At 49.5% G+C, this 26,028-nt stretch overlaps 1 protein-coding gene across 16 annotated transcripts in view; it reads left to right on the top strand.

Moving 5' to 3' along the window:
* LOC119968866 (type 2 lactosamine alpha-2,3-sialyltransferase-like) overlaps positions 1–26,028 on the top strand; it is a 198,039-nt gene that overhangs the window by 44,483 nt on the left and 127,528 nt on the right. For 14 of the 16 annotated variants that reach the window (XM_038801778.1, XM_038801776.1, XM_038801780.1 and 11 more), the window contains exon 2: positions 11,846–11,902. Coding sequence is in view for 6 of the 16 variants with exons in the window: in XM_038801769.1 (XP_038657697.1) it covers positions 11,846–11,902 (57 nt within the window). In the remaining 10 variants the exon portion in view is untranslated. Of the gene's footprint in view, positions 1–11,845; positions 11,903–16,240; positions 16,387–26,028 lie in introns of all 16 variants that reach the window. The other 2 variants (XM_038801782.1, XM_038801779.1) reach the window with 1 other exon arrangement.

The following is a 26,028-nucleotide window of genomic DNA, read 5'->3' as shown; positions in this document are numbered from 1 at the left end:
TTACTGTGCTCACCCCAGTCCAACGCCGGCATCTCCACATCAATTGTATAGAGCATTGGTTAGTCCACATTTGGAATCATAAAATCCCTACAGTGCAGAAGGAGGTCATTCGGCCAATCAAAACTGTATTGTGTTCAGTTTTGGTCTGTTTATCTAAAGAAGGATATACTTGCTTTAGAGGGAGTGCTGTGAAAGTTCACCAGACTGTTATGAGGACAGATTGAGGAGACTGGACCAATATTATCTAAGATTTAGAAGATTGAAAGATTATCTCATTGAAGTATACAAAATTCTCATAGAACTCTAGAAGGGGTGGGGTGCATGGTGGAAGGGACACTCAAGAACCTGGGGACACTGTCTCAGAGTAAGAGATTGACCTTCTCTGACTGAGATGTGGAGGAATTTCTTTACTCCGAAGGTAGTGTATCTTTGGAACTGTCTACACCCAGAGAGTTGTCAGGCTGTGTCATTGACTGGATTCTCAAGACAGAGACCAATAGATTTTTAGATATTAAAAACAACATATGATATCAGGATAGTGTGGGGAGAATACCATTTGAGGTAGAATCAGCCATGATCTAGTTGAATGATGGAACAGGCTTGAGGGGGCAAATGGTCTACTCTTGCTCGTAATTCCTATGTTTCCATATTTCCTCTGTTTACCTGGCTTAGGGGCATAATTAATTGTTGAGGGTTGGACTACTAGTCCAACTACTTTCCTCCAACAACTGTTTTCTGTTGTTTTCCTCCGTGGGACGGTTGTTTGGTTTCACTCCCTATACTATCACAGCCAGAATAATTTTGCATTTGCCTCTATAACATTCTCCTCAGCTACATTAGCGTCATCTGGAGACAATGTGGTCAGCTTCCAGTCTCCTCAGCTACATTAGCATCATCTGGAGACAATGTGGTCAGCTTCCAGTCTCCTCAACTACATTAGCATCATCTGGAGGCAATGTGGTCAGCTTCCAGTCTCCTCAGCTACATTAGCGTCATCTGGAGACAATGGGGTCAGCTTCCAGTCTCCTCAGCTACATTAGCGTCATCTGGAGACAATGGGGTCAGCTTCCAGTCTCCTCAACTACATTAGCATCATCTGGAGACAATGGGGTCAGCTTCCAGTCTCCTCAGCTACATTAGCGTCATCTGGAGACAATGGGGTCAGCTTCCAGTCTCCTCAACTACATTAGCATCATCTGGAGACAATGGGGTCAGCTTCCATCAATACACTATTTTTAAAATTACTTCCCAGGATGTGGGTGTCACGGCCAAGGCCAACATTTGTTGCCCAAATCTGATTGCCCTTTAAGAAGGTGGTAGTGAGCTGCTGTCTTGGACCACTGCAGTCCATCTGGTGTAAGTACACCCACAGTGCTGTAAGGAAGGAAAAGGATTCTGATCCTGCAACGGTAATGGAACGGTGCTTTAGTCCAACTATTGATTTGTGGGGAAATTTCCGTTGGTGGTATTTTATGTCCATTCTGGCTTAGACCTTCCAGATGGTTGGCACTGCACCAGGGCCCCAGGTTCAGTTCTGACCTCGGGTGACCGTGTGGAGTTTGCACTTTCTCCTCGTGTCTGCGTGGGTTTCCTCTGGGTTCTCCGGTTTCCTCCCACAGCCCAAAGATCTGCAGGTTAGGTGGATTGACTTATGCTAAATTGGTCCCAGGTGTGGTTACGGGGTTAGTGTAGGGTTTTGACCGAGGTAGGGTGCTCTTTCGGTGGACCGGTGCAGACTCGATGGATCAAATGGCCTCCTGCTGCTCTGTAGAGTTTCTATGGTAGAGGGAGACATTGAGGTTCAAGGGGCATTGTGGAGTTGCTGCAGTGCTTGTATATCGTGCCCACTGCTGCCACTGTGTCAATGATTTAGGGAGTGAATGTTTAAGTTGGTGAATGGGTTGCTGATGAAGCAGACTGTTTGTTTATTTCTGGAGTGTTGGAGCTGCACAGGTAAGTGGGAGAGTATTCTGTTACACTCCTGACTTGCATCTTGCAGATGGTGGACAGGCTTTGAGTCAGGGTGTGAGTTGCTCTCCACAGAATTCCCAATCTCTGATCTGCTGCAGTATTTATATGGCTAGTCCAGTTCAGTTTCTGGTCAATGGTAACTCCCAGGATGTTGCTTATGGAGGATTCAGTGATGCTAATGCCACTGAATGTCATGGGACGATGGTTAGATTCTTTCTTGTTGGAGATGGTCATTGCCTGGCACTTGTGTGGCGCGAATGTTTTTTTTAAAAAATAATTTTTATTGAAATTTTTCGATACAAACATTTACCCCTATTACATTTTAAATTATAACACCACAAGTCCCCCCTGGAAAAACCTCCCCACGCCCTCCCCCGCGCGCGCACCCCCCCCCCCCCCCCCCCGCCCCGCGCTATCAGTCTAGCAACCAAACCGTTTTTTCCCTTTCTGCCGATGGCCTCGGGCAGTCCTTGCCCGCGACCCCCCCGCTGACGTGCTCCCTTCGTTGCTATCCCCCCCCCCCCCCCTTCCCCCCCCCCCCCCCTTTTCTCCCCGGGTTGCTGCTGTTTCGGCCTCCGGTTCCTATCTCTGATCCAGAAGGTCAAGGAAGGGCTGCCACCGCCGGAAGAACCCTGTACCGACCCTCTCAGGGCGAATTTGATTCTTTCCAATTGGATGAAGCTTGCCATGTCGTTTAACCAGGTGTTAACGCTTGGTGGCCTTGTGTCCCTCCACTGAATCAAGATCCTTCTCCGAGCTACCAAGGACGCAAAGGCCAATATTCCGGCCTCTCTTGCCTCCTGTACTCCTGGCTCCACCCCAACCCCAAAAATCGCTAGCCCCCACCCTGGTTTGACCCTGGTTCCCACCACTCTCGATACCGTCCCCGCCACCCCCTCCCAGAACTCTTCCAGTGCCGGACACATCCAGAACATATGTACATGGTTCGCAGGGCTTCCCGAACACCTAACACACCTGTCCTCCCCCCCGAAGAACCGACTCATCCTAGTCCCCGTCATATGGGCTCTGTGCAGCACCTTAAATTGGATGAGGCCCAACCTTGCGCACGACGACGACGAATTGACCCTCTCTAGGGCATCCGCCCATGTCCCATCTTCTATCTGCTCTCCCAGCTCCGCTTCCCACTTGTCTTTCAGCTCCTCTATCGGTACCTCCTCCACCTCCTGCATTATTTTGTAGATGTCCGAGACCTTCCCTTCTCCGACCCAGGCCCCTGACAGCACCCTATCACTCGCCCCTCCATCGGAAGCAAGGGGAATCCTTCCACCTGTCGTCTGGCAAATGCCTTCACCTGCAGGTATCTAAACGTGTTCCCCGGGGGGAGCTCAAATTTCTCCTCCAGCTCTCCCAGGCTCGCAAACCTCCCCTCTATGAACATGTCCCTCAGTTGCCTGATGCCCGCCCTGTGCCAGCTCTGGAATCCCCCGCCAGTGTTCCCCGGGACAAATCTGTGGTTCCCTCTCAGTGGCGCCGCCATCAGACCCCCCACTTCCCCCCTGTGTCGCCTCCACTGCCCCCAGATTTTAAGGGTGGCCGCCACTACCGGACTCGTGGTATACCTTGTGGGGGGGAGCGGCCATGGTGCCGTTACTAGCGCCCCCAGGCTTGTATTGCCGCAGGACGCCCTCTCCATACGTTTCCAAGCTGCCCCCTCCCCCTCCATCACCCACTTGCGCACCATCGATGCGTTCGCCGCCCAGTAGTATCCGGAAAGATTGGGTAGCGCTAATCCTCCACTGTCCCTACTCCGTTCCAAGAAAATCCTTCTCACTCTAGGGGTGCCATGCGCCCACACATAGCCCATAATGCTGCTAGTTACCTTCTTGAAGAAGGCCCTGGGGAGGAAGATGGGCAAGCACTGGAACAGAAACAAGAACCTCGGGAGGACCGTCATTTTGACTGACTGCACCCTCCCTGCTAGCGACAGCGGTACCATGTCCCACCTCTTGAACTCCTCCTCCATCTGCTCCACCAGCCTTGAAAAGTTCAGCTTGTGGAGGGTCCCCCAGTTCCTTGCCACCTGCACCCCCAAGTACCTGAAGCTCTTTACTGCTCTCCTAAAGGGGAGCCGCCCAATTCCCTCCCCCTGATCTCCCGGGTGTATCACAAAGACCTCACTTTTACCCACATTTAATTTATATCCCGAAAAGTCCCCAAACTCCGCTAGTATTTCCATTACCTCCGGCATTCCCCCTTCCGGATCCGCCACATACAACAACAAATCATCCGCATAGAGTGATACCCGATGCTCCTCCCCTCCCCTTGTCAGTCCTCTCCAACCCCCTGAACCCCTCAGTGCCATCGCCAACGGTTCGATCGCTAATGCAAATAGTAAGGGGGATAGGGGGCATCCCTGCCTGGTACCTCGATGGAGCCCAAAATACTCCGACCTCCTCCCGTTTGTAACCACACTCGCCATCGGGGCCGAATACAGCAGCTTCACCCACTTGATAAATCCCTCCCCAAACCCAAACCGTTCCAGCGTCTCCCACAGGTATTCCCACTCCACCCTATCGAATGCCTTCTCCGCATCCAGTGCTACCACTATCTCAGCCTCCCCCTCCACTGCTGGCATCATAATTACATTCAACAGCCTCCGGACATTTGTATTAAGTTGTCGTCCCTTTACGAAACCCGTCTGGTCCTCATGGATTACCCCTGGCACACAATCCTCTATTCTGGTTGCCAGGACCTTTGCCAACAGTTTGGTATCTACATTCAAGAGGGAGATAGGCCTATAGGACCCGCACTGTACAGGGTCTTTGTCCCGCTTCAGGATCAAGGAGATCAGGGCCTGTGACATTGTCGGGGGCAGAGCCCCCCCCTCTCGCGCCTCATTGAAGGCTCGCACCAGCACTGGACCCACCAAGTCCACATACTTCTTATAAAATTCCACCGGGAACCCATCCGGCCCCGGCGCCTTCCCCGCCTGCATCTGGCCTATCCCTTTAACTAGTTCCTGCAGCTCTATCGGCGCCCCCAGCCCCTCCACCCGTTCCTCCTGGACCTTTGGGAACCTCAATCTATCGAGGAAGTTCTCCATTCCCCCCTCCTCCTGGGCGCTCAGACCGGTACAATTCCCTGTAGAAATCCCTGAAGACCCCGTTCACCTCTTGCCCCTTCTGCACTACGTTCCCTCCCTTCTCTCTCACTCCCCCAATCTCTCTGGCTGCATCTCGCTTGCGCAGCTGGTGTGCTAGCATCCTGCTCGCCTTTTCCCCGTACTCATAGACCGCACCCTGTGCCCTTCTCCATTGCGTCTCCGCCTTCCTAGTGGTCAGTAGGTCAAACTGGGCCTGTAAACTGCGCCGCTCCCTCAACAGCCCCTCCTCTGGTGTCTCCGCATATCTCCTGTCCACTTCTATAAGTTCCCCCACCAGTCTCTCCCTCTCCTGCCTCTCCTTCCTTTCTCTGTGTGCCCTTATGGAGATCAGCTCTCCTCTGATCACTGCTTTCAGGGCCTCCCATACTACCCCCACCTTCACCTCGCCCGTGTCGTTCGTGCCCAGATATCTCTCAATGCCCTTCCGGACCCTTCCGCACACCTCATCGTCCGCCAGCAGCCCCACATCCAGGCGCCACAGCGGGCGCTGGTCCCGTGCTTCCCCCAGTTCTACCTCTACCCAGTGTGGTGCATGGTCCGAAATCGCAATGGCCGTGTACTCCGTGTCCTGCACTCTCGAAATCAGCCCCCTGCTCAGTACAAAAAAGTCTATTCTGGAGTACACCCTGTGGACGTGGGAGAAAAAAGAATACTCCCTCGCCCTTGGCCTGCCAAATCTCCAAGGGTCTACCCCCCCCCATCTGCTCCATGAACCCCCTTAGCACCTCCGCCGCTGCCGGCCTCCTATTCGTCCTGGAACTCGATCTGTCCAGCCCAGGGTCGAGCACTGTGTTGAAGTCCCCCCCCATGATCAGGCCTCCTGCCTCCAGACCCGGAATGAGGCCCAACAGGCGCCTCATAAAACCCGCGTCATCCCAATTCGGGGCATATACATTTACCAGCACCACATTCTCTCCCTGCAGCCTACCCTTCACCATCACGTACCTACCCTCCTTATCTGCTACCACCTGCGCCGCCACGAACGACACCCTCTTTCCCACCAAAATCGCCACCCCCCGGTTCTTTGCGTCCAAGCCTGAGTGGAACACCTGTCCCACCCACCCCCTTCTCAGGCGCACCTGGTCTACTACTCTCAAGTGAGTCTCCTGCAACATTGCCACATCCGCCTGCAGTCCCTTTAGGTGTGAAAAAACCCTTGATCTCTTGACCGGATCCGTTCAGCCCCCTCACATTCCAAGTAATCAACCGGGTCGCGGAGCGACCCGTCCCTTTCCCCTGTCTATTAGCCATGTTCTGTCCCCTGTTCGCCCCGGGTCGACCCTCCCCTTCTGACCCGTTCCCCATGGCGATGGCCCCCCCCCCTCTCTCCTCCCGTTCTTCCCTTCCCGTCCTCAGCCTTTCCAGCAGCAACCCGGTATCCCCCCCTAACCCCCCTTCTCTCCCCCCCCCCCCCCCCCCCCCCCCCGGCTAGGACCCCTCCTAGCCGCAGTGTATCCACCATCGTACTCCCGAGAGTCAGCTGGTTTTCGCTGACCTGGCTGCCCCTGCCACACTCCGACTCCTCCCGATGTGGGGGGGGAGGGGCCTCCCCCCCCCCCCCCCCCCTTGCCATCCCTCTCTGACTCTGCTTCAGCGCGGGAAAAGCCGCCATTGCTGGCCACACCCCACTCTTCTCTCCTCCCCCTTCCTCCGTCCCGCGCGCGGGAAACAGGGGAGAGCCCGCGCTTTCGCCCGGCCACACCCTACCCCGCCATCTTCAATTCCACCCCCGTCCCCATCCACACCGATAACAAAGCCCCCTTAAAACGAGAGGAAGAAAAAAGAGAAAAAGAAAACACGCATAACCCACTTGCTCCCCCCCCGTCCCGCCTCCCCAACTTAACAATATAACAATATAAATAACAAATCGCAAATAAATACATAAATACATAACTATGCCTGCATAACTAAATAACTAAATAACTACCCAATAATAACGTACTTAACCAACAGTAACCATAACCCTTAAAGAACAGATCAAAAAACAGTAAAAAAGCCCCCCCTACAACAACAATAATTAAGGGAAGTTGGCAACGGGAAGAGACACACAAAAAGGAACAAAGAAACCCCCCATAACACAAGTTTCAAAGAAACCAAACGATCCATCAACTTTAACCAAGTTCCGACCTGGCCTAAGAAAGACATGGGCCACTTGATCAGTCAAGGGTACTCGGGCGGCCTCGACCGCCGGCGTTCCCAAGTTCTAGTTCAGGTCCAGCTTTTCCTCCCGAACAAAAGTCCATGCCTCCTCTGGGGTCTCAAAGTAATGGTGCTGGTCCTTGTAGGTGACCCACAAGCGCGCTGGCTGCAGCATTCCAAACTTGATCCTTTTTGCGTGCAGCACCGCCTTCGTTCGGTTAAACCGGGCCCGCCGCTTTGCCACCTCCGCACTCCAGTCCTGATATATCCGCACCGTCGAATTCTCCCATTTGCTGCTTTTCTCCCTCTTGGCCCACCTCAGCACTTTCTCCCGATCGCAGAGACGCTGGAACCGCACCAGCACCGCCCTCGGGGGCTCGCTTGCCCTAGGCCGCCTAGCCATGACCCGATATGCTTCTTCCAGCTCCAGGGGCGATGGACCGGCCCCCTCTCCCATCAGGGAGCTCAACATCTCCGCTACATATTTCGGGAGATCAGGCCCCTCCAGGCCTTCTGCTAGGCCCAGGATCCTCAAGTTCTTCCGCCTCATTCGCGTGTCCAGCTCCTCAAAGCGGCTCTGCCATTTCAGGTGGAGTGCCTCGTGCACCTCCACCTTTCCCACGAGGACCGTGGCTTCCTCCTCCCTCACCGCCATCTCCTGCTGCAGCTCTCTTATCGACGCCTCTTGGGTCGCCTGGGCCCCCATCAGCCTTGTGGTCGTCGCATTCATGGACTCTAAGAGTTCCACTTTCAGCTCCGTAAAACACCGGAGGAGAGCGGCCTGCTGCTCCTCCGCCCATTTTCTCCAATCTTCTAGTGCACCACCGGCCGCCATTTTGGTCCTCTTCCCCCGCTTTTTTTGGGGAGCTGCTGCCGCTTTTTTTGTCGCCCCTCTCCGAGTACCGACCATAAAGTTGGTCTCACTCTCCTCAGGGAGCCTTCCCCCACCGGGATTCGTCTTTACAGTACCGTCGGGGCCCTCCAATCGGCCCTTAAACACCTTTGTCGCAGGAGCTGCCAAATGTGCGACTTAGCTGGTCATAGCCGCAACCGGAAGTCGTGTGGCGCGAATGTTACCTGACAACTACTCTGTATGGTATTCCTCATAGCTCTATATCTCTTCTATCTGACAGCTTGTCCAACATCCAGATGAAAGTGATGAACAGTTAAATAATAGAAAAATGAATGCCATTTGTCTTCATTCCCTGCCACAAATTCTGTGCTCTCACCACCAATTCTCTTACCTCCCGGACTAATGTTTCGACCTGATTCATCTGTGTGCAACGTTAGTGTCCTATTATTTCTTGAACTGAGTTTATGTACTCCACATCACAAAGATCACGTGATTCCACTTCTATTACATTGCATTAGCTCGATGGCTGGTGAAATCTAAATCTATGCCTTTGTTACCTCCAACCCTGACTAATCCATTGCTCTCCTGACCAGCCTCCCATCCTCTGTAATCATTAGCTTATTGAAAGCTTTGTTGCCTGCATCTTATCCAGCAATAAGTCCAGTTCAGACTGAAGATCCTGGTGCTTTAGCACATCAAATTTAATATTCTCATCCTTGCGTTTAAAGCTATCCGTGGCCTTTCAACTCCATAACTCAAGACCCTCCGACTGCCTTCCCCTTTCTCTCCATCTCTTCCTCTGACCTTCTTTACGTTTATCCCAACTTTGGTTTCTATACTTTTAGACGCGATTCTAGAATTTTCTCCCTCATCCTTACTGCCTCTCCACTTTGTCCTTTTTATGAATTTTTTGGGCCACCTCTCCTAAAAGTTCTTTCTTCGGCTTGGTTTTTTAATAAAAGTGCACCTCTGTGGAATTCATGTAACATTTATCTCCATTAAAAGCACTACATAAATGCAAACTTTGAATCAAAAGATATGAGCAGTTTTAATATATCTAAACAGAAATTAAATATGTGACACTTCATTAACTTTGTTCATTTTAAATTGTTGAGCAATAGCATTAACTCTTGGAATATATTCTGGTACTGGTGATTTGTTTTTCATTTTTGACATGTCAGAATCTGGAAGGACATTTGGGATGGTGTTTTTAAAAGAAATAAATTTCAAGTACCCAATTCTTTCTTTCTTTCTAATTTAGGGGCAAAACAGCGTGGCCAATCCATCTATTTGGGTTGTGGGGGTGAGACCCACGCAGACACTGGGAGAATGTGCAAAGTCCACACGGACAGTGGCCCGGGGCCAGGATCAAACCCGGGTCCTTGGTGCTGTGAGGCAACAGTGCTAACCACTCTGCCGCCGTGCTGCACCCACTTAGGATGGTGTATGACCTATAAACCATGCAGCTCATGATCACTTTGACAATGTGAAACATGTGTCGCCAGTGAGGTTTCACACCTCACAAACCATTTTAGTAACAATCGTAATGGTTACCGCTGTGAAATAGTAACAAATAGGTGATAAAGATAGCTCAACGAATAAGGCAGGCAAATTGACCTATGTGGTTGTAACAGAAGGTTTTACTGTCTTCTGTAAGGGCTACGAATAATCCAGCACAAGTTCATAGGATCAAAAGAAATAGCTTTATTTACAATTACATATATACAACAGCAGCAATACTCCCTTAATGCTCACTCCTCTCTGGTTGGTTCCACACTGGCCAGCTCGATTTATGCAGATGACTCTGCTAATGATTTCTCCACCCCCCCCCCCCCCCCCCCCCCACCTCATTGGCAAACCTCATACTCACTCAGGATTGTGGGATGGCCATTAGTCCCCAGCCAGTAGTAGGCAGGTTATAACACTGTCCAGATCAGACATGAGCTAAGTCAGTTCTGAGGTTTGATTCACTGATGATGATTCATTGAGAACCTTAATAACCATTATTGCATATCAGGAGAGACAGCAAGTCCCTCTTGTATTAATCTGGTGTCAGCCGAGGTTACATGACCAAGATATCTTAGAGTATTTTGGGCTCTGAAGTGGAAAGGAGCTCGGTGTTGCTTTCAAGAATATGAAGAGGAGAAAGGAAAGCTAAGACTGGGCCAGTAGTTTGAGTGTTGGGTTAAGCAAGGGTTTTTTGAGAACTCCCTTTCTTTCAACCCATGTCCTGAACCACTGGAGCAGGCAAATAGCTCTTCTGCTTCACATCTTGTAACAGCTCCTTCATAGATACAACATTCCAAAGTAACCTTAAAATATTGCTTCCATTTCCATTTGGTGATTATAAACTTTGGGCTTGTTTTATTTGGGGGAAGTAATGTGTGTGTGTATACACCTAGAATCAAAGAGCTGTTCTCCCTTTTTTTATGTTTGGCAGCTTGTCAGTTTGTCTTCAAAATGAGCTAAGTCTGCTGTGTAAGATGTAATCCACAATGCAGTGTTCTCTTTGAGATAGATTGATACAGTCTCAGTATTATGGCTTAATTCTCAATACTTATTATATGGTAATTTTCATGTTGCTGTTTGCATATTTGCTCATTGACTGCCATGTTTCATGTGTTGCAACAGTACTGCAACTAAAAGTATAGGTCCAAAGGTAGTGAAAGGTGCTATATGAAATGTATCTCTCTCTCTTTATCTTCGCCAACAAAAGGTGTCACGCTCTCTTCTCTTGGGCAGTCCCTCAGGATTGGAGCGGTTTTGGATTGAAGGCTGTGTAGGTTGAACGGTTCCCATCTGTTCAGTACATTACCTCCATGTCTGTGGGTAAGTTGCTGGCAGTGAGATGTAGTATTGCAGCAAGGAAAACGAAGAGGAGAGTTGGTGCAGAGAAACCTCCTTGTTCAACCCCAGTTTTCGCTGAGATAGTGGGCGGATTTTCTAATAATGGGGGCTACGTCCACACGCCAGCATGAAAACCGGCGCCAATAACTCTGGTGTCAATGGCTCCGAAAGTGAGGAATTCTCCCCTTTCTAGGGGGCTAGGTTGCCACCAGAGTGGTCCCCGCAGCTCCAGCCTGCGCGGAACGGCCCGCGCATGAGCAGAACGGCCCGCGTATTTCCACGCATGCGCGGGGTTTCCCTTCTCCGCGCCGGCCCCCGGAACACTACAGGGGCCCAGCGTGGAGTAAAGTAGGCCCCCACGGAACCAGCTCGCCCGCCGATGGGTCGGCCCCGATTGCAGGGCAGGCCCCGAAAAACGGCGCCGGACAATGGGGAAGCCGGCACCAGGTCGGAGAATGCCGGCCAGTGTTTGGTGGTTCCGTCGGTAAGGATCATGATATCTCATAATGGAGTAACTGAAGGTTGATGTCAGGTTTCCGAGGTGAGTATACTCCATAAACCTTCCTTGTGGACAGAGTCCCGAAACCTTTTGTGAGGTCGGCAATCTTTTGTGTCAGTCAGAGAAAGTTACCACTAAGTCAATAGGTTTGAACTTGATCGAGTCAAATTAAATGGATTGCAGAGTACAGTGAGCTTGCTGCACTTTTTTTATTCTTTCCTTTTGTGTTCCCTGCTACCCGCACTCTTTCCTGCTACCTACCTACTTAAAATATCTTACACCTCTTAAGTTTTTTCAGTTCTGATGAAAGATCATAAGCATTTCCTATTTTTATTTTGGGTTTGCAGCATCTGCAGTATTAGCTTTTTGCATTCCTGTTTGGCTGAAATAACGCACTTTCTTTTTCTCCTAGGTTTCTTATGTTCCTGTTGCAATTGTTTCATTGGTGTTTTCAGTTGGAGGCGTTTCTGTGAGTATATATATAGTCCTTACACTGATTATTAAGGTCAGCTCCATGGGGACTAAAAATCGCCAAAAGTTTGTTTATTTTTGGATGTCATTTAAAAATTGCATTAGCTGTTATTTTGTTTCCATTGGTTCTGCAAGTCCCAGTCCCAAGCACAGGTTCAGATGGTTCAAAACAGCAATTACTCTTGTGTCCAGCAATATTGCTGTTTTCCCATTTTAAGCAAAAACTTCAGCGTTGCTCTCAATATCCATGCTTTGCATTCTTCCTAAAAATGTTACAACTAACAGTCATAACTAAGAAAAATACTTCCCTTGTCTCGCAGTCCAACAGGTGGAAGGAGGGAACATAACAGATTGTAGCTTGTTAATACAGGCAATGTAGAATCTATCCTCCTGCTGCTAGATATAGGTTGGAGGTGGGACTTCAGCTGTATCCTGATGACAGTGGTTAGCACTGCTGCCTCGCAGTGTCAGGGACTCGGGTTGAATTCCAGCCTTGGGTCACTGTGTGTTCGTACATTTACCCGTGTCTGTGTGGGTTTCCTTCGGGTGATCCAGTTCTCCCCCCCCCCTCCCCCCCCCCCCCCCCCCCCCCCCCCCCCCACAGTCCAAAGGTGTGCAAGTTAGATGAACTGGCCATGATAAATTGGCCCTTCGTGTCTTAAAGTTTAGGTGGGGTTATTGGGTTACAGGGGTAGGCTTAGGTATGCTGCTCAGAGGGTCGGTGTCGACTCGATGGGCCGAATGACCTTCCGCACTGTAGTGTTTCCATGATTCTATGAATGTAGCGCATGTTTGTGGTCAATTGATGCATTGCAATGCAGAAGATTGTTATGATCTTAATGGAAACTGATAACTGAAAGTTTGACTTTCTCTTTAAACGAAAATCACAGTAAGAGTTCCAGTTTTAAACTACTTACTGTAACAGATGACTTAACACTATTAACTAAACTCTACTTTCTTTATGTAGTTAATTTAAACCATTGAACTAAAGGTTCCTTTTTATTGATCATGCAGTGCACTCTCCAAAGAATTCTGATTGCATGCAGTTCACTGTGCTCCCAACTTCGAGTGAGCGGCTTCCTTTTTATTTTCCCAGTCAGGCAATGTCTAATCTCAAAACTATCTCCCGCTGTGAGGTTTACACTGTAGATTTCTTCCTCTCGCTCCAAGACAGGCAAATCTTCCAGGTTCCTTCAATTTGTCATGACTCATTCTTCCACTTACGTGCAAGCTGGCACCCACTTTCAGTGTGGTGAACAATAGAGTCAGTACTTTCTCTGCATAACACGCAGGCCGAATCGATTCTATTCTCTTTTCCAACTTCTTCCATCGGGCAGGAAATACAAAAGTCTGAGAACATGCACTAACAGGTTCAAAAACAACTTCTTTCCCATTGTTACCAGATGCCTGAATGACCCTCTTAAGGACTGAACTGGTCTCTTCTCACATCTTCTCTACTGAGGAGTACTACATTCCGTATGCTCACCTGATGCCTGTGCCTACGTATTTACGTTGTATATTTATGTATGTCCTATATTTTATCATGTATGTCTGGACGGCACACAGAACAATACTTTTCACTGTACCTCAGTACATGTGACAATAAATCAAATCAAATGTGATTGACTCTGAACTGCTCTCTGAAATGGCTGAGCAAGCCACTCACAAAAAAGAATGAAGCCTGATGGACCACCTGGCCTCGAACCAGGCACTGGAAACAATGACAGCAAACTCAGTCCTGTCGACCCTGCAAAGTCCTCCTGACTAACATCTGGGGGCCTGTGCCAAAGTTGGTACAGCTGAATCACAGACTAGTTGAGCAACAGCCTGACATAGTCATACTCACAGAATCAGACATTTACAATGCCCAAGGTGTTGTGTTCATTGTCCAGCAAGGAATCTACAGAACTGCTGGTGACTTGCCCAAACCAGGATTTTTATCAGTGCACTCTTGGTAAGGTACAGAGCAAGTTATCATGGAGTTTCTTTCGAATCCCCTCGGACTATCCCTATGCAGAACTGTCTTCGTGTGTGTCTTACAGCCTTTTGAGGAGCACCGGATCTGCCCTGACTTATATCTGGCGCCACCTGCTGATGGGAGGTCATACTGCTACTTACATGACCACCTGCTAGTGGGAGGTCACACTGCTGCATATATGGAATATTATCTGCAAGCATATCATCACACCAGTCACCAACATCACCATTCCTGGGTATGTCCTTTCTCACCGGCAGTACAGATCCAGCAGTGGTGGCACAGCGGTATATGGTCAGGAGGGAGTTGCTCTGGGAGTCCTCAACATTGACTCTGGACCCCATGAAGCCTCATGGCATCAGGTTAAACATGGGCAAAGAAAGCTCTTTCTGATTACCACGGACCATCCACCATCAGCTAGAGATTCTATTATTCCATGTTGAACACCACTTAGACTGAGCACTGAGCACTGCAAGGGTGCAGATGCATCTGTCCATGACAGTATCGGTAGAAGTGACCACCACACAGTCCTTGTGGAGACAACGTTTTATCTTCACATTGAGGATACCCTCCATCATGTGTGGCATTACCACCGTGCTAAACGGGATAGACTTCGAACAGATAGAACGTCCTCCCCCTGTGTGCGTGGGTTTCCTCCGGGTGCTCCGGTTTCCTCCCACAGTCCAAAGATGTGCGGGTTAGGTGGATTGGCCATGATAAATTGCCCGTAGTGCCCTAATAAAAGTAAGGTTAAGGGGGGGGGGTTGTTGGGTTACGGGTATAGGGTGGATACGTGGGTTTGAGTAGGGTGATCATGGCTCAGCACAACATTGAGGGCCGAAGGGCCTGTTCTGTGCTGTACTGTTCTATGTTCTATGTTCTAATCAGATCTAGCAACTCCAGACTGGCCATCCATGTGGAGCTGTGGGCCGTTAGCAGCAGCAGAATTGTACTCAGCCACAATCTGCAATCTCATGACCTGGCATATCTCCCACTCTGCTATTACCACCAAGCCAGGGGATCAACCCTGGTTCAATGAAGAGTGCAGGAGAGCATGCCAGGAGCTACACCAGGCGTACCTAAATATGAGGTGTCAATCTGGTGAAGCTACAACACAGGACTAGTGTGTCAAACAGCATAAGCAGCAAGTAATAGACAGAGCTAAGCAATTCCACAACGAACGCATCAGATGTAAGCTCTGCAGCCGTGCCACATCCAGCCGTGAATGGGAATGGATAATTTAAAAACTCACTGGAGATAAAGACTCCACACATAGCCCCAATAATGGAGGATCCCAGCACATCTGTGCAAAAGTCAAAGCTGAAGCACTTGCAACAATCTCCAGCAGAATTGGTGAGTGGATGATCCATCTTGATTTCCTCCGGAGGTCTCCAGCATCACAGATGCCAGTCTTCAGCCAATCCGATTCATTCGACCTGATATCAGTAAATGCCTGAAGGCACTAGATACTGCAATGGCTATTGGTTCTGACAATATCCGGCAATGGTATTGAAGACTTGTGCTCCCGAACTTGTTGCACCCTTAGCCAATGTGTTCCACTACAGGTACAACACTGGGATCTACCCAGCAATTTGGAAAATTGTCCAGGTGTGTCCTGTACACGAGTAGAGGACAAATCCAATCCAGTGAATTACCGCCTCATCAGTCTACTCTCCATCAGCAAAGTGATGGCAGGAGTCATCAACAGTGATATCAAACGGCATTTACTCAGCAATAACCTGCTCACCGACACTCAGTTTGGATTCTGCCAGGGTCATACAGCTCCTGACCTCATTACAGCCTTGGTTCAAACATGGACAAAAGCACTGAATGCGAGAAGTGAGGTGAGAGTGACTGCCTGCCTGTGACATCAAGGAGACATTTACATGGAAACATGCATAGAAAATGGAAGCAGGAGGAGGATATTTGGCACGTAGGACCTGCTTCGCCATTCAAATAGAATGACTTTGCTCTTCCCAATATTTAATTGGAATAAATGTCTCTCCATTCACTACTGAATGTAATTGTAAAGATGTGAGTATGTCTCTGTGCATCAGTGGAAGGGAAATTATGTGTGTATTGTGCTCCAGTTTTAATTTTATTACTGCTGTAAGCAGCAGAGGGGACGCACCTCCAAATGCTGCAAGTTTTACAACCATGTAAAACTATTCCCATGTGGCTAGGTTAAATAAATGAGCCTTTAATGTGTTTACCCAATCCCTCATGAATGATTAAACAGCAAGGGCTGTCATTATAAGGGTGTGCAGCGGTGGTTCCTTCATGATGGTAAGGATGGAAACAGAATAATCTTTATTAGTGTCACAGATGGGTTTACATTAACAGTGCAAACATTGTGAACAGTGCCAAGCGGAATGAGATGATCCTTGATGTCTTGCTCGGACTGCACCAAAGTCGCAGCATTGGAGAATGGTGAAAGTGCAGCATGGTGACGGTGAAGAAAAGCTTTGGAGACATGGTGTCAAGAAAATGCTCCGATTAAAATGCTGGTAAGCAAATAGTTGTGAGATTTCAGCACACAGCCCATCAATTCCATGGGTAGATACCGTATACGGGGACCAAATATGAAATCGATTTTTGGGATTCTGGGATGGCTCGGGCTTGATCCTACTGCTCCAAACATTGACCTGGTCTTGCAGTGCTTCCAGAAATGGTGGCCTCACCCCTCCTTTGGGATCAAAGAGTGCAAAAGCAGAAAATGGCGCAAGACCTGCCTTCTCCTTTTCTCTCTTGTCAATTCCCCTCACCCTGACAATTTTAAAGGACTTTTCGGCTCCAAAACACTGCTATACTGCATGTCGAGCAGACTAGCTCAGTTGGGGAAGGCAAGTGGCCAGGGTGTGGGCAGGGTTGATAGCGATCAAAAACACAAGGTCTAGGGGATTGCCATTGTAATTATTGTTTTTGTTAATCATTTGTTGTTGTAAATATGATGAATGTGAATAAGGAGGAGAATAAAACTATTTTATAAAAAAAGCACAAGTCATAAAAATCATCCAGGTACTGTTGCGATTATGGCTAATGGCATCGGGAGCTGAAAAAGAGGTTGGAATAAGAAACAAGGATGCAATTACGCTGTCCTGCATTCCCACCCCAATTCATCTTCATGGGCGGAGCTCTGGAAACACAGTGGAAGTGAAAACAGCATCACCCGGGCGAGGGGTTCAGCAGAAGGAAGGCCAAAGAGATATTGGGTGAGATTTCCCGGGAATTCAGCAACGGCTGATGGCGGGTGGGAAAAGCAGCGTTGAAGCCGCTGAAGGCAATGGCTGCTTTGTCCGCCGTTTATTGCAGCACTTTGGGGAGAAAAAAACCTTCAAGGATCAGGTCCCATGACGTGTCGCTGGTGGAGAAGCCTCTGTTTTGCCCACCCCACCAACAAACTAGAAGCACGAGGATTGGGTGCCGTCTTTAAAAGGCAGTCCAAACACACAGCGACCAAACCAGTTACTCCTGGAAGCCTCTGGCACTTAATGGCATGCCCAGGCACCCTCCAGCACACTGCGGCACTGCCTGGATGATGCCTGTGTAGTGCTGGGCAGTGCCAGAAGACGATGGGGATGCCCGGGTAGTGCCAGGACAATACCCAAACATGACCTTCTTCCACGCCATGCACCCGAACGCTGCATTCGCCTGAGTTCCCCAGTGAGGCCTGCTTCCAGGTGCACGTCTTGGGAGACCAGTCAGACTTCACGTTGTTCTGCCATCACACCGCAATGGATGGAATTATGATGGAGAGAACGATTCCGGCATATGGACCAGCTAATAATATGAAATGCACCCAGTCATTGATGGTGGAGGGGACAATCACATCGTGTGGTACCGCTGGTGTAAAATGTGACTTTGCACTCCTTGCAATATTTTTGCTCGCCTCACCAAACCTGCTCACTGCAAATTGGAGGGTAAAATTAGCCACACCCATGGGCAGTGCCATCCCCCACACACGTGCCCTACAAAATTCCCAGTCCAAATTTGCTGCTCTTAATGTTAATTAATAATGAAGTGTTAGTTTGTGGGTGTTAGAAGCATTGATCCCTTTAGATCCAAGAGCTATATCTAACTCTTTCTTGAAAACATGCAATGTTTTCACCACAGTCCAAAGATGTGCGGGTTAGGTGGATTGGCCATGCTAAATTGCCCGTAGTGTCCTAATAAATGTAAGGTTAAGGGGGGGGGGTTGGGTTACGGGTATAGGGTGGATATGTGGGTTTGAGTAGGGTGATCATGGCTCGGCACAACATTGAGGGCCGAAGGGCCTGTTCTGTGCTGTACTGTTCTATGTTCTATGTTTTGGCCTCAACTGCTTTCTGTGGTGGTGAATTCCACTGGCTCATCACTCTCTGGGTGAAGAAATTTCTCATCTCCGTGCCAAATGGTTTATCCTGTGTCCTCAGACTGTGATGCCTGGTCTTCCAGTATCACCTCTGCTAAACTGATCACTTTTTACCCGGTTCTGTAACTGACTATTCAGTGAACCACTGCCCCAATAGGCCTGTAGTGTTTTTTTTCTTGGAGAACTGAAAATCCCGCCTTCACACTCCAAAAGCTCTAAACTCTTTCCTGTCTCTCTCTCTCTCTCTGTCTGTCTCTGTGCTACTTGACCATTATTTTTTGGCAACAGCACAGTTTTCTCCGGCATTAGTAAAGTTTTAACCCATCTCTTTGTCTTCAGGAGTTGCAAACCCTCATTAAAAATGTGCACCTACGAACAAATCCAAAAGACCTGCCCTTTTTAGTCAGGAGTCCATTCAGACTTCCCAGCACCAAGGTTCACAAACAAAACTTAAAATTAAACTGGAACCCTTTTTTTATCTCACTCAGCACACAAATTTATATATTCAACTTAAAAATTATACATTATTCTTAACAGCTCTAAAATGTTTACAGGGATTTCATTTCTGAACATTTTTCAAACATATTTTCAATCAAGAGATCTTGTGACAGCAGCTGTGAAACGGAACTGCTGTTGTTGACCTTTGAACAACTTTGTGGTTTCCGGGGGCTTTTCACAGAAACATTACTCTGAATTGTGAAGCTGTTCAAAGGTCTGAAGCAACAGCGCAACAACTGCCACCGCGACTGATATGAAAGACCGCCGTTAAAAATATCACTATTCTGTTTTTTTTTTTAAAAACCGGCCTTTAATGCCTGTAGCTCTGGCTGCTCAGCCTGGACAATGAGAAACTCAATTTACAACACTTGAGCCCGGGCCCTCCAAACCTCCGGGCCCCGGTACTTGGCACCCTATACACCCTGCTGCCCAAGGTTCTGCTTAAGTTCATGATCTTCCATGGAAATATCCAGAATATCATGGCTAGATTGGAAGCGTCCAGGGACCTGTGACGAAAGGAGGACGCAAGACTATCAATTGATCCACCAAATAATGCAGCATCCACACGCAGGCCAAATTATAGGTTGAACTAGACAAAGTAGAAAAAAATGGAATCATTAGAGAAGTACACGAGCACAACAGATTGGTGCAGCTCAATCATGTATCATAAATAAAGAGGTTATGTCTCGATTCAAACTTTAACTGTAGCTTTGAAATTTTAATCCTTATGAAGCACCCATGTTATAAGCATTCAATCCAAGATTTGCAGTGCAAAATTCTTGAAGCTTGATGCCAAGCATGGTTACTGGTCAGTCTTGATCGACATTGAATTGAAGATGTTATCCAACTTGATCTGCTACATTTTGAGCAATGCAAACACCAGCCCTCACCAGAATGATCAATGAAAGATTTTACATGATTGGAAAGCCACCAATAAAGTTTGGCCGATTTCAATTTGTATGTCCATGGACACATGAGACCACTTTGGCCTTTTCGGGATGAGCTAGGCATCTGCCTGGAAGTCATTTTTAAAGGCAAGGCAGGTCATCATTCAAAATCATCGTAAAATCATATTTTACAATTTCATCACTCAGCTTGGGTACAGATTGGACAGGAAGACTTGCAAGAGAGATGGTGCACTTGCCAGTGATGAACAGTGGCATTGAAGCTGCCGACAAAGAACCATTGATTCCACATGAAGTCCTTATACCCATCCTTAGTCCAAAATTGCTTCCACCCTCTTTCATGTGCATCGCACTGATTTCATCTTCATCATCATTGACCACACATTATTCGGCAATTGCACAATACGTCAAGCACATCTGTCGCACATACTCCTTTAGTACTATTTTCATTTTATTTGGCATGCCTAGAAAGACCATTTCCGAAAACGGTCTGCAATTTATTGGATTGGATTGGATTTGTTTATTGTCACGTGTACCGAGGTACAGTGAAAAATATTTTTCTGCGAGCAGCTCAACAGATCATTAAGTACATGAAAATAAAATATAATATAATAGAAAATACATAATAGGGCAACACAAAGTACACAATGTAACTACATAAACACTGGCACTGGGTGAAGCATAGAGGGGTGTAGTGTTGATTGGGTCAGTCCACCAGAGGGTCGTTTAGGAGTCTGGTAACAGCGGGGAAGAAGCTGTTTTTGAGTCTGTTCGTGCCTGTTCTCAGCTATTTCTATTGCTCAGGCATTTTGTGATCTGTGTGTGATGTGGAATATTGCTCACACCACTTCGCCGAGGTCTTAACTTCATTATAGTTGAATGAATAATTCACACGTTGAAATCCGTCCTCAAGTGTAGACAGTCCAAACAAGATCTATGCATTACAACGTTACACCCGAGGGCGACACCATCAATACTGACTAACTCCTGTTTGGCAGACCAATTTACCTCTTATCCATTCTACTGTCTCAGAAACTAGAGAGCGACTTTGAAAACTGCAAGTGAAGTTGACCAATATGCACGATACAAATGCAGGTAGAGTTGCCATCTCTGAAGTTGGAATAACAAGTTTCGATCCAAAATCCCACAAAGTACATGGCAAACAGTTGAGGTGACAAGGATTTGTTCAGTACCAAGATCCTAAGAAGTAATTAGACACAAGAGGCATAATGAAGGATAAATCAGAACCATTCCATTTCCTTAAATGTTGTGCAATCCCACTGCATTTAGGACAAGATCCCAAATGCAACCAGGAACCTCCAAGAATGACAGTCCCACAAATCACTGTGAGAAATTAGATAAACTTACAGACAAAGTTATCAACACAAGATGAAAGCAAATTACTGTAGGTGCTGGAATCTGAAACAAAAACAGAAAATACTGGACAATCTCAGCAGGTCTGACAGCATCTGTGGAGAGAAAAGGGAGTTAATGTTTCGAGGCTTTGACAAAGAGTCATCCAGACTCTCAACATCAGCTCCCTTTTCTCTCCACAGATGCTGTCAGACCTGCTGAGATTGTCCCGTATTTTCTATTTTTGTTACCAACCCAAGATCTGGGTATACAAGCAGATTACCTCTTATGCTTTTCGAGACTGATTGACCAGTCCTATACCCTTGTGTAATGATAACTAAAAATGAACGTATATTGCAAATAATTCTACTTCTTTGGAAGGTGGGGAACGTATCTTTAAAAAAAGGGGGAATGTTGTCTTGTTCCTTTAGGATGGGAGCATGCCTCTGTGTACATCACTAGAAGGGAAATGATGTATGTATTGTGTTCCAGTTTTTGTTTCACTTTTGCCATGAGCAGCAGAGTAGACAACTCCCCACACTCCACACTTTACAACTATATAAGTTCACTCTAATGTACTACTTAATCTTTGATGTACCATCAATTAGACTCGAGACACGATGAAGATCCAAACTGTGGCTTTAATCAGCTAGTTGTTAGCCCGGTGGTCGACTACAGAGAAAGGCCGACCGCCAGGAACTCTGGGTACTTATACCCCACCTTGGAGGCGGGGTCTACTTGCCTCTTGACCAATTGGTGAGCAGTTACGTGACTAGTCCCAGCCAATCGGACGAGAGGCACATGACCAGCCAGAGCCAATGGGAAACCCATGCTCTGCACCAATGGCAGTGCTCACATTCATACCACCACATTCACCCCTTGTGGAGAAAGAAGGCGGGGGGGGGGGGTCCGAGGACTGATGGTATGAGCAGCGAAAATCGAGAAAGGTGGGCTGCCCACTGGCTCGTGGCCAAAAAAAACAATACTACTACTACTACCTTAATGTGCAACAGAATAACAACAAAGTCCAAAAAAAAAATATCCCTTGGTCGCATCAGATGGACACGATCAGCCTGTCGGGTACCCGTGGTGTTCTAGAGGACTGTCGCAGTGGAGCCGGTGACGTCGGGCCGATGGTCGTCCTTGCCTCCGGGAGCGTCGGTAGTAGATGTGTCTCCGTACCCCGGGCTGGTGGTGGAGACGCTGTAATCGGGGGAGAGGGGGCATGTGCGCTGGGTCCGGGGGGCGCTGGGGGGAATTGGGTTTGGGGGGAGGTGTTGATGTAGGGGGAGAAGGCCGCACGCCGGCGGGTGCCAGGTCCCGAAGCGAGACCGTATCCTGCCGACCGTCGGGATACTCCACGTACGCATACTGCGGGTTGGCGTGGAGTAACTGGACTCGCTCAACCAACGGGTCGGACTTGTGCACCCGCACATGCTTCCGGAGCAAGATGAGCCCGGGGGTGGCCAGCCAGGTCGGGAGAGGGGATCCTGAGGACGACTTCCTGGGGAAAACAAGAAGACGTTCATGAGGTGTTTGATTAGTGGTAGTACAGAGGAGAGACCGGATTGAATGCAGGGCGTCGGAGATGACCTCTTGCCAACGGGGGATAGGGAGATCTCTGGACCATAGGGCCAGCAGGATGGTCTTCCAAATGGTGCCATTCCCCCACTCAACCTAACCGTTACCCTGGGGGTTATAACTGGTCGTCCTGCTAGAGGCGATGCCCCTGCTGAGCAGGAATTGACGCAGTTCGTCACTCAAAGGAGGACCCCCGGTCGCTGTGGATGTACGCGGGGTAACCGAACAGGGAGAAGATGGATAGGAGGGCCTTTATGACGGTTGTTGTGGTCATGTCGGGACAGGGAATTGCGAAAGGGAAGCGGGAGTATTCATCGATAACACTCAAGAAATATAAATTACGGTTGTTGGAGGGGAGTGGACCCTTGAAGTCTATACTGAGACGTTCAAAGGGGCGGGATGCCTTGATCAGATGCGCTCGTTCGGGGCGGTAGAAGTGCGGTTTGCACTCGGCGCAGACGTGGCAGTCCCTGGTGATGGTCCTGACCTCAACGGATTAGGGCAGATTGCGGGTCTTAATAAAATGGTAAAAACGGGTGACCCCTGGATGGCAGAGGTCCATGTTGAGAGAGTGGAGACGGTCGATCTGCGCGCTGGTGCAGGTACCGCGGGATAGGGCATCGGGAGGCTCGTTGAGCTTCCCAGGATGATACAAGATATCGTAGTTGTACGTGGACAACTTGATCTGCCACCGCAAGATCTTGTTGTTCTTGATCTTGCCCCTCTGTGCATTATTGAACATGAAAGCTACTGACCGTTGGTCTGTGAGGAGGGTAAACCTCCTGCTGGCCAGATAGTGCCTCCAATATCGCACAGCTTCGACTATGGCCTGTGCCTCCTTTTCCACTGAGGAATGGCGGATTTCGGAAGTGTGGTGGGTTCGTGAGAAGAAGGCCACGGGTCTGCCTGCTTGGTTCAGGGTGGCTGCCAGAGCTACGTCAGACGCGTCGCTCTCGACCTGGAATGGGAGGGACTCGTCGATAGCATGCATCGTGGCCTTTGCGATATCTGCTTTGATGCGGCTAAAGGCCTGGCGGGCCTCCATCGACGGGGGAAAGGAGGTGGACTGGATGAGGGGGTGGGCTTTGTCGATGTAGTTGGGGACCCACTGGGCATAATATGAGAAGAAGCCCAGGCAGCGTTTGAGGGATTTGAAGGAGTTGGGGAGGGGAAGTTCAATCAGGGGGCGCATGCGTTCGGGATTGGGGCCTATCACTCCGTTATGCACTACGTAGCCAAGGATGGCTAGACGGTCGGTGCTAAACACTCACTTATCCTTATTGTAAGTTAAATTAAGGAGTTTTGCGGTTCGGAGGAATTTTTGGAGGTTGATGTCGTGGTCCTGCTGTTCGTGGCCGCAGATGGTGACGTTATCGAGATACGGGAAGGTGGCCCGTAAACCGTGCTTGTCGACCATTCGGTCCATCTCCCGTTGGAAGACCGAGACTCCATTTGTGACACCGAATAGAACCCTGAGGAAGTGGTAGAGGTGCCCATCTGCCTCAAACGCGGTGTACTTTTGGTCACTCGCGCGGATGGGGAGCTGGTGGTAGGCGGACTTAGAGGTCCACCGTGGAAAAGACTTTGTATTTTGCGATCCTGTTAACCAGGTCGGAAAAACGGGGGAGAGGATACGCGTCCAGCTGCGTAAACCTGTTGATGGTCTGACTATAATCGATGACCATCCGGTTTTTCTCCCCAGTCCGAACTACCAGCACTTGGGCTCGCCAGGGACTGTTGCTGGCCTCGATAACTCCTTCCTTAAGGAGCCTCTGGACCTCGGACCCGATGAAGGTCCGGTCCTGGGCACTGTATCGTCTGCTCCGAGTGGCGACAGGTTTACAATCTGGGGTGAGATTAGCAAACAAGGAAGGGGGGTCCACTGAGTGACGCGAGGCTGCAAACAGTAAGGGGGGGGGTAAAGGGCCGCCGAATTGGAAGGTCAAGCTCTGCATGTTGCACTGGAAATCCAGGCCCAAGAGTGCCGGAGCGCATAGAAGGGGGAGAATGAGGAGTTTGAAGTTTTTGAAAATCCTCCCCTTAACCGTGAGGTCCACTATGCAGCACCCGGTGATTTGGACGGAGTGCGAACCCGAGGCCAATTCAATCTTATGCTTAACTGGATGGATGGGGAGTGCGCAGCGTCTTACCGTGTTGGGGTGGACGAAGCTTTCTGTGCTCCCGGAGTCCAGCAGGCATCTCGTTTTGTGTCCGTTGAGCTGGATCGTTGTCGTAGTCTTGGCGAGCGTGCGTGGTCGCGACTGGTCGAGTGTGATGGAAGCAAGTCGTGGCGAGAGTTCCAGATCATCCTCGGTGGCAGAGTAATCGCTGGCAGGAACTTCCGCATTGGCCCAAGATGGCGGCGCCCAGGACCCGCACGTGGAGACGGGGCCCCAAGATGGCGGCGCCCATGGCCCGCACATGGCGTCCGGGGCCCATGATGGCGGCGCCCGTGGGAACCTCGTGGCGGCTGGGGGCAGTGTCAGCGGCGTCTGCGGGCCAGTCGGGGCAGCCGGGAGCGAGGGTCGGGAGGACCGTGGGCCGTTGCGGGGGCCAGGAGGTGGACCGGAGAGGTCGGTGCGTGGCGCTGGGCCCTAGGGGGGCCTGGGGTGGGGGGGGGATCCGCGGTCACTGTGCAGAACAGCAGCGACCGACTTGGTCTTGCAGACCGCCGCGTAGTGGCCCTGCTTCCCACAGCTCTTACACAGAGCGGAGCGGGCCGGGCAGCGTGGGCGTGGGTGCTTGGAGAGGCCACAAAAATAGCAGCGGGGCCCCGCTAGTTTGTTGGAGCGACCCGCAGCGCAGCGCAGGCCTGGGGGGGGGGGGGGGTCGGAGTCCACGGAGGACGGGGGTGGCGCGTGCCATGAAGTCCAGAGGGTTGCCGCGCGGCCGGGGGCGTATGCGCGGGCGTTCAGGTCAGCAACCTCCAGGGAGGTTACAAGGGTCCGTGCCTCAGCTAGGCTGAAGATGTTCTTCTCCAGCAATCGTTGGCGGATAGAAGGAGACTGCATGCCAGCAACGTAAGTGTCTCTAATTAAAAGTTCCATGTGCTCAGTCGCCGAAACTTGGAGACATGCGCACGTTCTCCCTAGAGCTGAGGGCCTGGTAAAACACGTCGAGTGACTCACCAGGGAACTGTTGTCTAGTTGTCAGGAGATGCCGTGCGTATACTTCGTTGACCGGCCGGAGAAAGTGTCCTTTGAGAATCTCCATGGCCGCATCATAATCGCTTTCGTCCTCAATCATTGAATATACCGCCGTGCACACTCATGAGTGGAGGATGTGGAGTTTCTGCTACTTGGTGGGCTTGCCGGCTGCAGTTGTCAGGTAACTGTTAAAACACGCCTGCCAGTGTTTAAAGATTGCAGACGCATTTGAAGCATGCAGGCTGGTGCAGAGGCAGTCAGGCTTGATGCGTAGCTCCATTCCAAAATTCTAGTTGATTAAATTGATGTACCATC

This window comes from Scyliorhinus canicula, chromosome 7 (genome assembly GCF_902713615.1).
Source record: "Scyliorhinus canicula chromosome 7, sScyCan1.1, whole genome shotgun sequence".
Lineage (NCBI taxonomy): Eukaryota > Metazoa > Chordata > Chondrichthyes > Carcharhiniformes > Scyliorhinidae > Scyliorhinus > Scyliorhinus canicula.
The sequence above is the reverse complement of the archived record's forward strand: the minus strand, read 5'-3'. Positions and strand labels throughout refer to the sequence as shown.